Source organism: Oncorhynchus mykiss, chromosome 13 (genome assembly GCF_057628025.1).
Source record: "Oncorhynchus mykiss isolate SJ-2025 chromosome 13, ASM5762802v1, whole genome shotgun sequence".
Classification (NCBI taxonomy): domain Eukaryota; kingdom Metazoa; phylum Chordata; class Actinopteri; order Salmoniformes; family Salmonidae; genus Oncorhynchus; species Oncorhynchus mykiss.
In genome coordinates, this window is record NC_143034.1 from 38,484,198 (window position 1) to 38,500,493 (window position 16,296).

At 40.4% G+C, this 16,296-nt stretch overlaps 1 protein-coding gene across 2 annotated transcripts in view; it reads left to right on the top strand.

Moving 5' to 3' along the window:
* Positions 1-240: 240 nt before the first annotated feature.
* LOC110486077 (voltage-gated delayed rectifier potassium channel KCNH1) overlaps positions 241-16,296 on the top strand; it is a 52,730-nt gene continuing 36,674 nt past the window's right edge. For both annotated transcript variants that reach the window (XM_021557413.3, XM_036940727.2), the window contains exons 1-8: positions 241-852; positions 3,612-3,735; positions 7,823-7,929; positions 8,050-8,178; positions 8,706-8,824; positions 10,335-10,502; positions 11,343-11,567; positions 13,805-14,234. In XM_021557413.3, the coding sequence (XP_021413088.1) occupies positions 780-852; positions 3,612-3,735; positions 7,823-7,929; positions 8,050-8,178; positions 8,706-8,824; positions 10,335-10,502; positions 11,343-11,567; positions 13,805-14,234 (1,375 nt within the window). In that variant the 5' untranslated portion in view covers positions 241-779. The remainder of the gene's footprint in view (positions 853-3,611; positions 3,736-7,822; positions 7,930-8,049; positions 8,179-8,705; positions 8,825-10,334; positions 10,503-11,342; positions 11,568-13,804; positions 14,235-16,296) is intronic.

Here is a 16,296-nt window from a genome sequence, read left to right on the forward strand (position 1 = left end):
TTGGGGGGGAGTTTTCCTTTTAAATGGAAAGAAATCCAAGAGTAACTGAAAGTAATCAGATTGCGTTACTGAGCTTGGGTAATCCAAAGGTTACGTCACTGATTACAATTCCTGACATGTAACTAGTAACTTAACTAACGCATTACATTTAGAAAGTAGCTCTCTCTCTCTCTCTCTCTCTCTCTCTCTCTCTCTCTCTCTCTCTCTCTCTCTCTGTGTGTGTTGCGTCCTTGGGATGCTAGTCCTTCCACTTCTGAAGGCGGGCTACCTCCTCAAATTCTCCTCAGTGGCCTATTAGCCTAAAAAAGCGATGAGATCGCACAAACAACCAGTGTCAAGTGCAATATAGCTGTGTTCTTTTCCCGGAATCGACTGCGCAAAAAAAAAAATCGCATTTCTAGTCACTTTTCCATTTTTGGGGTTCCAGTTTAAGGCCTGACGTGTTCTTCATAGCCTTAAACGCAGGGCTGTTAGTTACCTACTCGGTATTCCTTCACACAATTATGGGGGTGGGGTACTCATGTGCAAAGATGTGAGACAAGAGACAGGTGATGCGCTCTCTGCATGCATCCTGTCTTCAACAGGGGGAGCACAGCCACGGAACGAACGGTCGAACAGCATGAGGTGAGGGATTCTTCCACTCATCATATCTAAGCAGAACAGGGACCATGAAAGCAACCGAGTGGAGATTTGAGCAGCTGTATCATCATACGGATAATTCAGGCATCCTTTCACTCTAAAAGCGTTCTCTTTTTACCGACGTTGAATGACGAGGCGGAATGGCAGGTGGACGTCGAGGACTTGTGGCCCCACAAAACACTTTTCTTGAGAACATCGTCCGAAGATCCAATGGTAGGAATGTGTTCGTTTTTATTTTGTAGGAAGAAACACTGTGGATGATAGTCTATTGTCCAATCATTGAAAAACATTGATTTAATTAAAACCAAAACACTCAGGACAACTAACCGATATTTGACACTAGTCATTGTAAAACGTTTTTTTGCTGATTAGCCTATTTGATTTATACATTTATACAGCCAGCATGCTATGCAAAGAATGATTCAACAATTCAAGCAATAATGGCATTAAATGGATATTGTCTTTACAATGAACAACTCGAATAAATAGCTGTGTCTACAATTGGTATTCCTTACCAGTCAACTGTACTGCACCTAAAAATAAACCAAACATCGGACCAAAATTAATGGATTAACATTTTCCTCTTCACATACTTATTCGATTAATGTTTTAAACCCAAATTAAAAGTGTTTTTCAATGTGTTGGTTTGCGGAGGCACCCAGATTTGTTGGGCAAAATGAATCCGTTGATTTATTCTGAAAGTGACATGCTTGCCACGGGAACTTTTGTTTTGTTTAATTACTTTATCTGTTTTTGACACTGTTTTTTTGCCTCTTGCTTTAACCACTTTTCTTTTTAACTTTTCAGTTTGGACATTATCACATAGACAGACAGGTATTAAGGTATTAACAGTGTTTTAAAGTGGTGTCATGTACCGTTTATGTTCCTCCCCCAATCATCCACCATAGACTTGTTTGTGTTCTGTCGACCCATTTTTCTTATCCACTTTTTATCACATAGACCTCACTTATGGTGAATAGCTTCACCCTCAAATATTCTTTGCACTTGCTTCCCAAGTTTTCATTCCTGATACTATCCTATGTGGGATATACTCTAGTAGATAAACTCCCTCCAGTTTCCCTACTGCTCCCCATGTTTTCAAGGCGTTGTGTCAGTCTTGTGAAACATTATGTTTTGACATACCCAATGTCTGTGATGGTCTCGTGACATTCTCATGTCGGTCTGTGTTGTCAATATGTATGAAGAATACATATTTTCTTAAGATAAGAGCGAGATTAAGTATACTGTAAATACAAAATAAATCAGAGTAGGAGTGCGGATTTAGGATCAGTGTTTATTGCCTGTTAGATCACAATGAATAAGATGACGGGGAACGTGATCCTGGATCAGCACTCCTGATCTGAAATGCTTGGATCATACATCCCCTGAGTGTGCTAGACAAGAGAGGAGAACATATTATGCTCTCTCTACCCCCACCCCATTATAGACACATAGGTTATGTATAATGGTGCCAAGACCACTTCACAAATGGAGTAGTCCCCGTCTCAAAGTTTGCTCAGAGAGTTTTGGAATGGGGCAGCTAAGGTCAAAGGGCAAAACACCCAGCTGCTTCAAATGTGCTGGCTCATCACCTAGAACCGGGCCATTTAATGACACTGTAATGAATGTAGTCTTAAACGTGACGCCTGACGTTTAAACACAACACAGCACCTTCTGAGGTCACTGCTACTGCTGCATCACTGCCTACCTAGCCAATGATAGACAATGTTATAATGATTGGCACCACTGACCCAGCCAATGATAATGTTAGTCAGGTTGCACTAAAACAGACAAGACCCCATTTACCAGGTTAAAAGTTGTGGTACAATGGATATCGGCACCTGAATCTGTCCGATACTATACAAGAGGGATATGTGGTGTTGTATCGTAACCTCTTTAAACAATGTTTAAGATTCAACTGGTTCAATGTAGTAGCTTTCTGCAAATGAAAAAGTATGAAATAATCAGGTTAATATTGACCGATAATACTGGCAAATGATGTATTGGTCATATCGGCAACAGTGAAAGTGTTGTATTTTGTGTACAGCATATTGATTTCACTGTCACGTTTTCCCTCTTCTCTCAACCTTGTTGCAGTAGCCTCGGATTCAATTTCCACAACAAGTAAAACATCTTTGCCAATATGCTGTATCATCATGGCAAAGCTTTAGATGCTTTCTTTCCCCTGTTTCTATAGTGGAGTTTGACATGTATTTCATGTCCAATAAACTCTACATTCACATACTATAGTTGGCAGTACATATTTAGAAGTATGGTAGTATATTAAGTATGCTTCAAACTTTATTTTACAATGCGCTAATTTGGCTGTTTGATATTTATCTAGATAGATGTAGATGGTAACAGTTATTACTCAACAATGTGCCGTAATGCTCAGTATTACAGTAATACTTGGTTTTACCTAACTCTAACTTGTTGCTGACTACTAATTTTGATTTTTTTTTTTAAATTGTATTTATAATAGTTTTTTTTTATAGGGTACAGTACACATGAATCAACATCAATATTGCGATAATGCAACATCTATGTAAATGTACTGGGGTTAGTCAAAAGATCATTTGCACCTGTAGTCCCAGGGAAGCTAAGGGCAGTTACACAGCCACAATACAAATACTCACTAAAACAATACAAAACACAAATACATTACATCCAATAATATATCATTCTAACAATAATAACTTATTCGTAATAAAAAAAAACTATCATCAACTGTCGTCTTACATACGAGGAACACAGATAACTTATGTGTACAGGTTTGGATATATTTGAGCCATGTTTTTCAATTTCATTTTAAAAGTACAATAACGATTTCATGAAATAAAGACATGTAGTCCTACATCCAGGTACCTTTATGACTTCCAAGTCAAATAATGAGTTACAGACAGTTAATAGTTCTGTAGTAGTTTCTATCAGTTCTTTCTGAACAGGTTTTTATGTTTTCCCTCCCTGGGCAGATACCAACTTTGTTCTGGGCAATGCCCAGATTGTGAACTGGCCCATTGTGTACAGCAACGACGGCTTCTGCAAGCTCTCCGGTTACCACCGTGCTGAGGTCATGCAGAAGAGTAGCACCTGCAGGTACTCACTTTGCTACTTATGACTGCATTATGGCACCACTGATTTTGTGGGTCAGCATTTTGTTTCACTGACAGCAATACTATACAGTAGAGTATAAATACAGTATATCTACAATAACATATAGACATATCGGGCTGGTTTCCTGGACCCAGATTAAACCTACTCCTGGATTTAAAGGGGCAATCTGCATTTGGGACATCCATTTTTAGACTTAAATTATTATAATATATACCCAATGATTCTTGAATATAACTTATAGATACTGTCATACCCCATCAGAACCCCAAATAAAATCTGGTTTTACGCTTTTGTTTGTAAAGAATATTGTGAACAAACACTTTATAGCCTCAAAACACGGTTAAAACTATCATTTTAATATCACGGATGGTCAATCCTTGTATTCATAGCTCTGTCCATGAATTTGAGAGTGGTAACATTTCTCCAGCACCATCCCACAGCTTGTTAACCAAAAAGAATGGCAGGGTGCCCACTTTATTGTTTGAAATGCAGATTGCCCGATTTAAAGTCATACTCAATGGAAAATATATAATAAAAGTGATTTTTAGTCCAGGAATAGACTTCATCTGGGTTCGAGACACAGTTTATTAACATACAGTATATTCTATACATTAGTAATCCTATTATTACTACATAACAAAAAGACATAAGTTTACAATGTTTTTTCCATGCAAATTCGGGTTATTTCAGTCAACAGCAGTCAAGTGTTTTGGAATGGGAGAAAACAATATAGGCACTAAGGAATTCAAATTTGCCTCTGAAGTAGCACACGCACAGTTGAAGTCGGAAGTTTACATACACTTAGGTTGGATTCATTAAAACTAGTTTTTCAACCACTCCACAAATTTCTTGTTAAAAAACTATATTTTTGGTAAGTCAGTTAGGACATCTACTTTGTGCATGACACAAGTCATTTTCCCAACAATTGTTTACAGACAGATTATTTCACTTATCACTGTATCACAATTCCAGTGGGTCAGAAGTTTACATACACTAAGTTGACTGTGCCTTTAAACAGCTTGGAAAATTCCAGAAAATGATGTCATGGCTATAGAAGCTTCTGATAGGCTAATTTACATAATTTGAGACAATTGGAGGTGTACCTGTGGATGTATTTCAAGGCCTACCTTCAAACTCAGTGAATCTTTGCTTGATATCATGGGAAAATCAAAATAAATCAGCCAAGACATAAGAAAAAAATTGTAGACCTCCACAAATCTGGTTCATCCTTGGGTGCAATTTCCAAATGCCTGAAAGTACCACGTTCATCTGTACAAACAATAATACGCAAGTATAAACACCATGGGACCACGCAGCCGTCATACCGCTTAGGAAGGAGATGTTTTCTGTCTCCTAGAGATGAACGTACTTTGGTGCGGAAAGTGCAACTCAATCCCAGAACAACAGCAAAGGACCTTGTGAAGATGCTGCAGGAAACCGGTACAAACGTATCTATATCCACAGTAAAACAAGTCCTATATCGACATAACCTGAAAGGCTGCTCAGCAAGGAAGAAGCCACTGCTCCAAAACCGCCATAAAAAAGTCAGATTACGGTTTACAACTGCACATGGGGACAAAGATCGTACATTTTTGGAGAAATGTTCTCTGGTCTGATGAAACAAAAATAGAACTGTTTGGCCATAATGACCATCGTTATGTTTGGAGGAAAAAGGGGGAGGCTTGCAGCCTCATGTTGTGGGCGTGCTTTACAAAATACAGTGCCTTGCGAAAGTATTCGGCCCCCTTGAACTTTGCGACCTTTTGCCACATTTCAGGCTTCAAACATAAAGATATAAAACTGTATTTTTTTTGTGAAGAATCAACAACAAGTGGGACACAATCATGAAGTGGAACGACATTTATTGGATATTTCAAACTTTTTTAACAAATCAAAAACTGAAAAATTGGCCGTGCAAAATTATTCAGCCCCCTTAAGTTAACACTTTGTAGCGCCACCTTTTGCTGCGATTACAGCTGTAAGTCGCTTGGGGTATGTCTCTATCAGTTTTGCACATCGAGAGACTGAAATTTTTTCCCATTCCTCCTTGCAAAACAGCTCGAGCTCAGTGAGGTTGGATGGAGATCATTTGTGAACAGCAGTTTTCAGTTCTTTCCACAGATTCTCGATTGGATTCAGGTCTGGACTTTGACTTGGCCATTCTAACACCTGGATATGTTTATTTTTGAACCATTCCATTGTAGATTTTGCTTTATGTTTTGGATCATTGTCTTGTTGGAAGACAAATCTCCGTCCCAGTCTCAGGTCTTTTGCAGACTCCATCAGGTTTTCTTCCAGAATGGTCCTGTATTTGGCTCCATCCATCTTCCCATCAATTTTAACCATCTTCCCTGTCCCTGCTGAAGAAAAGCAGGCCCAAACCATGATGCTGCCACCACCATGTTTGACAGTGGGGATGGTGTGTTCAGGGTGATGAGCTGTGTTGCTTTTACGCCAAACATAACGTTTTGCATTGTTGCCAAAAAGTTCGATTTTGGTTTCATCTGACCAGAGCACCTTCTTCCACATGTTTGGTGTGTCTCCCAGGTGGCTTGTGGCAAACTTTAAACTACACTTTTATGGATATCTTTAAGAAATGGCTTTCTTCTTGCCACTCTTCCATAAAGGCCAGATTTGTGCAATATACGACTGATTGTTGTCCTATGGACAGAGTCTCCCACCTCAGCTGTAGATCTCTGCAGTTCTTCCAGAGTGATCATGGGCATCTTGGCTGCATCTCTGATCAGTCTTCTCCTTGTATGAGCTGAAAGTTTAGAGGGACGGCCAGGTCTTGGTAGATTTGCAGTGGTCTGATACTCCTTCCATTTCAATATTATCGCTTGCACAGTGCTCCTTGGGATGTTTAAAGCTTGGGAAATCTTTTTGTATCCAAATCCGGCTTTAAACTTCTTCACAACAGTATCTCGGACCTGCCTGGTGTGTTCCTTGTTCTTCATGAAGCTCTCTGCGCTTTTGACGGACCTCTGAGACTATCACAGTGCAGGTGCATTTAGACGGAGACTTGATTACACACAGGTGGATTGTATTTATCATCATTAGTCATTTAGGTCAACATTGGATCATTCAGAGATCCTCACTGAACTTCTGGAGAGAGTTTGCTGCACTGAAAGTAAAGGGTCTGAATGATTTTGCACGCCCAATTTTTCAGTTTTTGATTTGTTAAAAAAGTTTGAAATATCCAATAAATGTCGTTCCACTTCATGATTGTGTCCCACTTGTTGTTGATTCTTCACAAAAAAATACAGTTTTATATCTTTATGTTTGAAGCCTGAAATGTGGCAAAAGGTCGCAAAGTTCAAGGGGGCCAAATACTTTCGCAAGGCACTGTACTTCCAAAGTTGTGGCAAAATGGCTTAAGGACAACAAAGTCAAGGTATTGGAGTGGCCATCACAAAGCCCTTACTTCAATCCTATAGAAGATTTGTGGGCAGAACTGAAAAAGCGTGTGTGAGCAAGGAGGCCTACAAACCTGATTCAGTTACACCAGCTCTGTCAGGAGGAATGAGCCAAAATTAATCCAATTAATTGTGGGAAGCTTGTGGAAGGCTACCAGAAAGGTTTGACCCAAGTTAGACAATTTAAAGGCAATGCTACCAAATACTAATTGAGTGTATGTAAACTTCTGACCCACTGGGAATGTGATGAAAGAAATAAAAGCTGAAATAAATCATTCTCTCTACTATTATTCTGACATTTCACATTCTTAAAATAAAGTGGTGATCCTAACTGACCTAAGATAGGGCATTTTTACAAGGATTAAATGTCAGGAATTGTGAAAAACTGAGTTTAAATGTATTTGGATAGGGTGTATGTAAACTACTGAAATCAACTGTATGTCAATTCAACATGACATTCGCTGTGACCAGTGCTGATGCAGAGGCCTAACCATGTTGTTTATGAGCCACAATGTTTTTTGTGAGGCCTTTGTAACTGGGATAATTTGTTTCAAGAACAGTGTCACATCTGCCTAACTTCTGGTAGAATCTGAATGTATTATCCAGTTTAATTTGTTTTGTATGTAAATTAGCACCAACAATGCAATTTTCAGTTTCATGTATGGGGAGCTCACAGACAAGGAGACGGGTGAGAAAGTGCAACAGATCTTTGAGAATTATGAGATGAATTCGTTCGAAATTCTCATGTATAAGAAGAATCGTAAGTGTTTCTTTGCTCTCTGTTGATTGAATCATATCAAATTCAATTGTTACATCAATTACTTATGAGATACATTAGAATATGAACAGATATCATAACGTGATTTTGTGTTTCCTACAGGGATGCCGGTGTGGTTCTTTGTTAAGATCGCTCCTATCAGGAATGAGCAGGACAAGGTGGTGTTGTTTCTGTGCACCTTCAGTGACATCACTGCATTCAAACAGCCCATTGAGGATGACTCTGTGAAAGGTTGGCGTGACACGGAATTTCAGATAATCTAAGGAAGATTCTGTTTTAATGAGGACAGGATCAAGCTGAGAATAGTAGATACAATTGGTTTTAGACAGCTACAAATGTGGGTTGCTGACATTATTGAGAGAAAACACAGTGCATCATTTCATCTTACAACTTAAATTTTTGTCTGATAATTTGAGCTAGTAATGTTGGACTTTCTCAGAATTCCAAATCAACTGCTAGCTAGCCATTGTTTTTAGGCAGTTTATGCAGATCTGAAAGAAATGGATAGGTATAAGAATATGGTATTAGTTCCAGTTGCAATTAAATTTGCTATGAATAATTTCTGTAATATTGAATACACCTAGTAAATCTTTTCAGATTTACAGATATGCCTATGTAGTAGTAGCTTGAAAATTCAGTTTGAATTTAGCTCAGTGTCACATTTGTTTAAATGCAGCATTATTCAGTCTTGATTTCAAGGCTAAAGGGAGTGGATATGGGTTGATTTGGTATTCCACATTTCTTTGACTGTCATTCAGGATGGGGTAAATTCGCTCGGCTCACTCGGGCCCTGACGAGCAGCCGGGGAGTGTTGCAGCAGCTGGCGCCCACCGTCCACAAGGGCGAGAACGTCCACAAGCACTCTCGTCTGGCTGAGGTAGAGTGTGTGCTGCTGTCCCCATTGATAAGCACTCATCTGCCTAAGTGTTTCTGGAAGGAGCACCCATCTCATATTTCCAAGCCCACTTCTGTTTAGCTTCAAATGAAATGCCTAATCCTGTCCCCATACTCGCTCACTACTTCTGAGCTAAATGAAGTGTGTCTTTCCATTCCCAAAGCAGTAGACCGCAAGCCCTTGGCCACCTGGGCAACTGTAACTCTGCAGACAGACACAACTCTAATATGAATGATCACTCTATATATTGTCCTGACCATAAATCCTTATGGCAGAAGTCCCCAATTACATCCAGCAGTGGACTTGAGCGCATGGTCGGGGGGCAGGAATGCATTTATACGCATTTGTCCGCAAGAAGCTGAAACAGATATTGTAGTTGACAAAGAATTTGTCCCGTCGGGGAACTCTGCCCTATGACCTTTGCTGTGGAGATGTGTAACCTAAATGTACATTTACATTACTAGTTTAGCAGACTCTCTCATCCAGAGTGACTTATAACCAGTGCACTCACTTATAATCAGTGCGTAAAAGGGCAGAGATGTCAGCAGGAGCAGAATTCAATTAAATCTGCTTCAGCAATGTTTGACTTGTTTATGGACTTGATTATTACAGGCACACTTACACTTTTTTTACTCGGAATAATGCAGCCCTCTATGCTACAGCCTACAGTGTATATACCATACAACAATACTGGTTTGATTGAATAGTCCTTAGTCCTCTGAAAATCCCTAGGCTAGAAATAAAGTTTAGTCCACTGATATCCCAAGGGGACTGATTGTTTGGGCAGATCATCTTCTGGGACTAGTCCAAGATGTCTTACCACCACCATCTTCTAGCAACATCCTGTTTCTTGAAAAATGGTGGATAAGCTAATTGTGTTTAGATGGTCAGATAAGGTGCTCTGTTTACTAATGGGAAGATGAGCTTGCTACCGTAGCTTAGATAAAACAAAATGGCTACAGTTTGTTTATTTGTTGATCCTGGAAAGTTACATGAATTTATTTACAAAATATATTAAGGGACAGAGGAATTCCACTTTTTGTATGTTATATTGATTGGGATAGAGAGTTATGTCACACTATCCAAGAGATACTGAGAGATGAAATCAAGGCAACACTGAACTGTCTTTGTGCGGTCCAAAAGACTACAGAATGTGGTCATTATATTGTCATGACTTACTATTTTATATTATGAGTGTTATGTCAAAGTTATCGCTAAAATACAATAAGAGACCCTGTCATAACAAACTAAAATGTTGTCATATTTTTATGTACACTAGGTAAAAAAACGCACACCTGAAATGGTGAATAGCAGGAGAAACAGATGACACACTGGTCCAATTCAGTGTCAGCCTTGTGGAATCAGCCTGATCGCGTTCACCATTCTACGCAGCGATCAGGCTGGTTCTACCAGGCTTATTCACGGTAGCTAGCTGCCAAAACACTGACTCATTCATGACTTGTTACCAACTGTTTCTTAACCAAAAACGTAGGTTCTCCAGCTGGGCTCAGACATCCTCCCGCAGTACAAGCAGGAGACGCCTAAAACTCCTCCCCACATCATCCTCCACTACTGCGCCTTCAAGACCACCTGGGACTGGGTCATCCTCATCCTGACCTTCTACACAGCCATCATGGTGCCCTACAACGTCTCATTCAAGGTCTAAACTCTCTTCAACTACCCACTAACCCTAACCCTTACTCTAAACCCCAAACCAAACCTTAGCAAGTTGTTTTGGGGGGATTTTTACTTTGTTTGTGTGTACTTTTATTGACTATGTACCAGCTAAGTAAATTGCCACTCAGGGATAACTTATATTCATTCTCTACTCAACTCCTTAAGTAATAAAGATTCTCTACTCAACTACTTAAGTAACAAAGATTCTCTACTCAACTACTTAAGTAATAAAGATTCTCTACTCAACTACTTAAGTAACAAAGATTCTCTACTCAACTCCTTAAGTAATAAAGATTCTCTACTCAACTACTTAAGTAACAAAGATTCTCTACTCAACTACTTAAGTAATAAAGATTCTCTACTCAACTACTTAAGTAACAAATATTCTCTACTCTACTACTTAAGTAATAAAGATGCTCTACTCTACTACTTAAGTAACACATTCTCTACTCTACTACTTAAGTAATAAATATTCTTTACTCTACTACTTAAGTAACAAATATTCTCTACTCTACTACTTAAGTAACAAATATTCTCTACTCTACTACTTAAGTAATAAAGATTCTCTACTCTACTACTTAAGTAACAAATATTCTCTACTCTACTACTTAAGTAATAAAGATTCTCTACTCTACTACTTAAGTAATAAAGATTCTCTACTCTAGTACTTAAGTAACAAATATTCTCTACTCTACTATTTAAGTAATAAAGATTCTCTACTCTACTACTTAAGTAACAAATATTCTCTACTCTACTACTTAAGTAATAAAGATTCTCTACTCTACTACTTAAGTAACAAAGATTCTCTACTCTAATCCTCCAGACCAAGCAGAATAACGTCACCTGGCTGGTGGTGGACAGCATCGTGGACGTCATCTTTCTGGTGGACATCGTGCTCAACTTCCATACCACGTTTGTGGGGCCAGCCGGAGAGGTCATCTCGGACCCCAAGCTGATCCGGATGAACTACGTCAAGACGTGGTTCGTCATCGACCTGCTCTCCTGCCTGCCGTACGACGTCATCAACGCCTTCGAGAACGTTGATGAGGTCAGTGGTTTGTTTGCTAACTGGGGTCTGTGTGTTTGTGGATGGATGGATATGAATGAAGACACACAGACAGACACACAAATAGACACACACACAGACACACACATTGTTTAGGATCTGGAAAGCTTACCACATCGTTGACTCTTGGAAAGCTCGCCACATCATTATAGCGTAATAGACACCGACTGGACTTCTCAGCAGTAGAAATGTCATCCCCTGCAGTTGCCTAATGGTCGCTGGGGAATACTGTGAATAGAGACTAAAAAGTCAGACAAGATCCCTCTAACATATTAAAAAGAACACAGGAATTGGAGGCTGGTAAAACAGCACATTTTTCTGATGCCTCTTCGAGACATTCTGTAGTATAAAACACTGTAATCAAACTTGGCACACAGGCCTTTGTAGGATGGTCCAGATCGTCTTGATCCACACGCTAGTCTTGATAACCTTAAAGTAATCAACAGATGCTGCAAGTGATACCATTCTAACCTACGCCCAAGTACAGTATTATCAGAATAAAATTATCTGTACTACAGAAGGCACAGATAAAGGTCAATTTTACATTTAAATAATGAATAAACACACGCTTCAAGGGTCAAACAACAAACATTGTTAGCCAATTATAGCTTAATTAACAAGTCAAAACACTGCTTTTGCCCTTTGGGCATTGTAACATTGTAACAAAAGTGCAGAAACCGCCATATTTCCTGGCCACCTCTCCAGTGTTATGTGCTGTTCTGTTGTATGCCTGTTGTTGCACGAATTGTGGTGTGGTGAAAGATTATAGCACACCCACAGTGAGCTCCCACAAAGCCTGTGGGCGCTGCATGTGCCTTTGCTGCACTTGTCAACGCAGGTTATCCTTCCTTTTCATTCGGTGCTGTGCTTCAGATACAAGCATCGTGCAGCTAGCATCCATTCTGCTCCTCTGAAGCAAAGGCTTTCAGCACAGTGACCTTGTTGTATTCAATGACAATTGTAGTGAGACATTCAAGTTGCCACAGGGACACATTTCAGCATTTTGTAGTTGAAAGTAATTGCATTATGAATGTGTCCCTGGTGAACTGAAAATAGCTTGATGCAGTTGGTTCACACACGTCGTGGAGGCGGATGCGAGCAGAGGCTAGTGAGATTACATAAACCTCACTGCATTATGTGCTTGTCTTCAGTACTAAATGTAGATTCACCCTTTCGGGAAGCGCCTGGTACATCTCAGCCTCTCTGTACAGTATGCCATGCTGTCTTAAATGTTTTAGGGAATCTAGATTTGATGAGCCGTTGATTTCACATCACATTTTGACGTTTGAAGAGACCAAGAGCTTGATTCAAATTGAGCAAGCAAAAGAGGATAATGGGATTTTTGATAAAGCCACATACGAGTGACTCATTCAAATGCTGGAATTAAATGTGTCATCTCCAAATGAATCAGAAACCCGTCCTCCCTAGTACTCTTTCACATACCATTATCGGAGTAAGATCCTGGAACATTAATTTTGGGTGCCTGCTCAGTGCCCATCGATGAAAACAAAAGTAACCCCGGGCTAAATTAATTCCAATACTGTACTTTCCAAAGGTTGGTCCAGGACCCAAATAACTGTTATTCTGTCACACGGCAGTGTGGAATTCTTCACTAAACCAGCTTCTGTAGCAAAGTGATGTTTTGTAGAAGTAGCATGTTGTAAAGCATACCCTCCGGCTATTATTTTACTTTATTGCTAATGGCATTGTATTCATTATCACCAACACAACAGGGAACTGCACCATGGTACCAAATCCATATGCAGAATATACTGTACAGTGTTTTAGGGAGTGGAGTTCCACAGGGTTCACTGTTGAGACCCTTCCAGTTTATCTTTAATCAATGAATGAACAGTTACTAAAATAGTTAGAACAATGGATAATGGGCTCCCGAGAGGCGCAGCGGTCTAAGGCACTGCATCTCAGTGCTTGAGGCGTCACTACAGACACCCTGGTTCGACCCTGGTTCGATTCCAGGCTGTATCTCAACAGGCCATGATTGGGAGTCCCATAAGGCGGCACACAATTGGCCCAGCGTCGTCCAGGTTTGGTCGGTGTAGGACGTCATTGTAAATAAGAATTTGTTCTTAACTGACATGCGTAGTTAAATAAAGGTTAAATTAAAAATTAAAAAATAAAATGATTGGCTAGTAAGTAAAGCTCTACTTTTCATTCTCTCTCTAAGCCTAACCATCCCCCTCTTATTTTCTACACATCAGGGCATCAGCAGTCTCTTCAGCTCCCTCAAAGTAGTCCGTCTGCTTCGCTTGGGCCGGGTGGCCCGTAAACTGGACCACTATATTGAATACGGGGCCGCTGTCCTGGTCCTGCTGGTGTGCGTCTTTGGCCTGGCCGCCCACTGGTTGGCCTGCATCTGGTACAGCATCGGCGACTACGAGGTCATCGACGAGAACACCAACAGTGTGAGGATGGACAGCTGGCTCTACATATTGAGCGAATCGGTGGGGACGCCGTACCGCTTCAACGCCAGTGGCTCCGGTAGGTGGGAGGGCGGGCCAAGCAAGGACTCGGTCTACATCACTTCCCTATACTTCACCATGACCAGCCTGACCAGCATCGGCTTCGGCAACATCGCCCCCACCACCGACGGAGAAAAGCTCTTCGCCGTGGCAATGATGATGATCGGATGTGAGTAAGAGCCCTACCCATGACATTTCACACTGTCATCAAAGGAGGCTGGTAGGCTGTAACGGCTGGAATGGAACACATTGAACCTTATCCAAATCATGTTTGATACCTTGTCACCGATTCCATTTCAGTCATTACAATTATATCTCCGCCCACCGCCTCCTCTGACTGCCGTGTTATCTTTATGAAAAACACAATTGACGTTTCATTAAGATATACCATACCAGATGTGTCCACTGCTTCTTCTAGGAGAGGTATTGTTAACAGGCCAGTATGTCTCTGAATCCTTGATGAATTCAGTAGAAGATAGCATGCTGTTTAATGTACTTACTATACAACTCAATCACAGCTAAATGTACCATTAAGTTATTACAGAAAAATGCTTGATTGAAGCATTTATGAACATTGTGATGGTTCATTGTGATGGTTGTGATGGTTCCGAAAAGACAAAGGTTGCAAATTTCACATGGTGCTTAAGGTTTATTATGAGTATGCCAATTTGTTTAATTTTGTGCTGTGAAGATTGTACATATCTAAAGAGGATTTTCAAATGCTTTCATCCATTTTGAGCTGAGTGATTCATCGTGTGCCCATGGTTATTCCTTCTACTGGAGATGCGATTGACACAGTTTTGTCCCGGTCCTATTGTGGAACAAATTGCATTCTCAATTGTAACGCAGGCCTCAAGACTGGGAAATATGATGGATTGCATAAAGGAAGAAGAGTTCTGTTTTGTCTTTTTAGGTCAAGTTGAGACTTTCATTATCTACCTGGAAATAGACATAAAATGTGATAGGACTGGACCAACTGTGGCAGGCATCATCAATTTGCGTGCTAGCGTCTTGCTTGAAGTTTGCCAGTATAAAGAAGTTTGTTTAACATGACTATGGACAGACCAGTAAACTTCAACATTCCTGTGAAATATCACAGTTGCGGAATAATGAAGCAAGCGTGATCTGCACCTTTCAACTACTATTCCATCCTAAAATGCATTGCTGACCATTTAGCATACATTATGATCCATACTGACTTGCTATCATAGTGACTTGGTATCAATTTCTGATTGTGAATCAAAACCACAATCCTGGTGTTCGAAGCATCACACTTCAACCAACAGAACCTCATCTTATTTAGCTTTTAATACATACGGTACACTGTAAGGGTTGTTTTCAACAAGGGGGGAAAGTTATCCGGCTCAGGAGATCAATTTGAGTAAAAAACAACAATGCAATGTTATGTTGTTAAATTATAAGACACATGGTATAACTTGAGTGAAGCAGTTTTGCTATAATGGTATAACTCACAAGTGAAGCAGTTTTTAGATTTTTTTCCCAACACATATATGCAGCATTGTTGTGTTGGTGTTGCAGGTGAGGGGAGTATAAAGAGGTTTGCTTAGCACCTCGGGGAGAGACTGGCACTGCCCAGGGGTGACAGTGATGCAGGGTGGCAGATGATAAGGGAAGCGAGAGTGATGGGGGGCGCGTGGGGGTCATGCTGCTATTCCTCAGTGGTGGGAAGACAGTCTGCCACCCACAGCTTGGAAGCTGGACAGAAGCTTAGTCATGCAATATGTTGCCAGTTGACTTGCCTGCCTGTGTGTGTGTGTGTGTGTGTGTGTGTGTGTGTGTGTGTGTGTGTGTGTGTGTGTGTGTGTGTGTGTGTGTGTGTGTGTGTGTGTGTGTGTGTGTGTGTGTGTGTGTGTGTGTGTGTGTGTGTGTGTGTTATGGGTTGGATTTCGTTTGTGTCTTGGTCTTTTTGTGAGGGAGTATGTACTATATTTTTTGTATGTGTATTTGAATATGTTTGCTTTTTTAGGTCTTGATAAATACATTAGTCACTATTCTGCTAATCTTAGCCCCAACAAGATCAGTCATAATTGTGCAAACTTACGCCGTAAAACACGGAGGTCCACTCAACCCCGTTGCATTTTGGCGGTGTCCAGAGCTTATGACACGACAGTCTCTGTGGCGGTGTTACAAGTTGTTCCTGGCTCTCACAGTGGTCTTGTCTCAGTGCAGCCAGCCGTGTCATACCCTTCTGTGTCCCCATACGCACACCA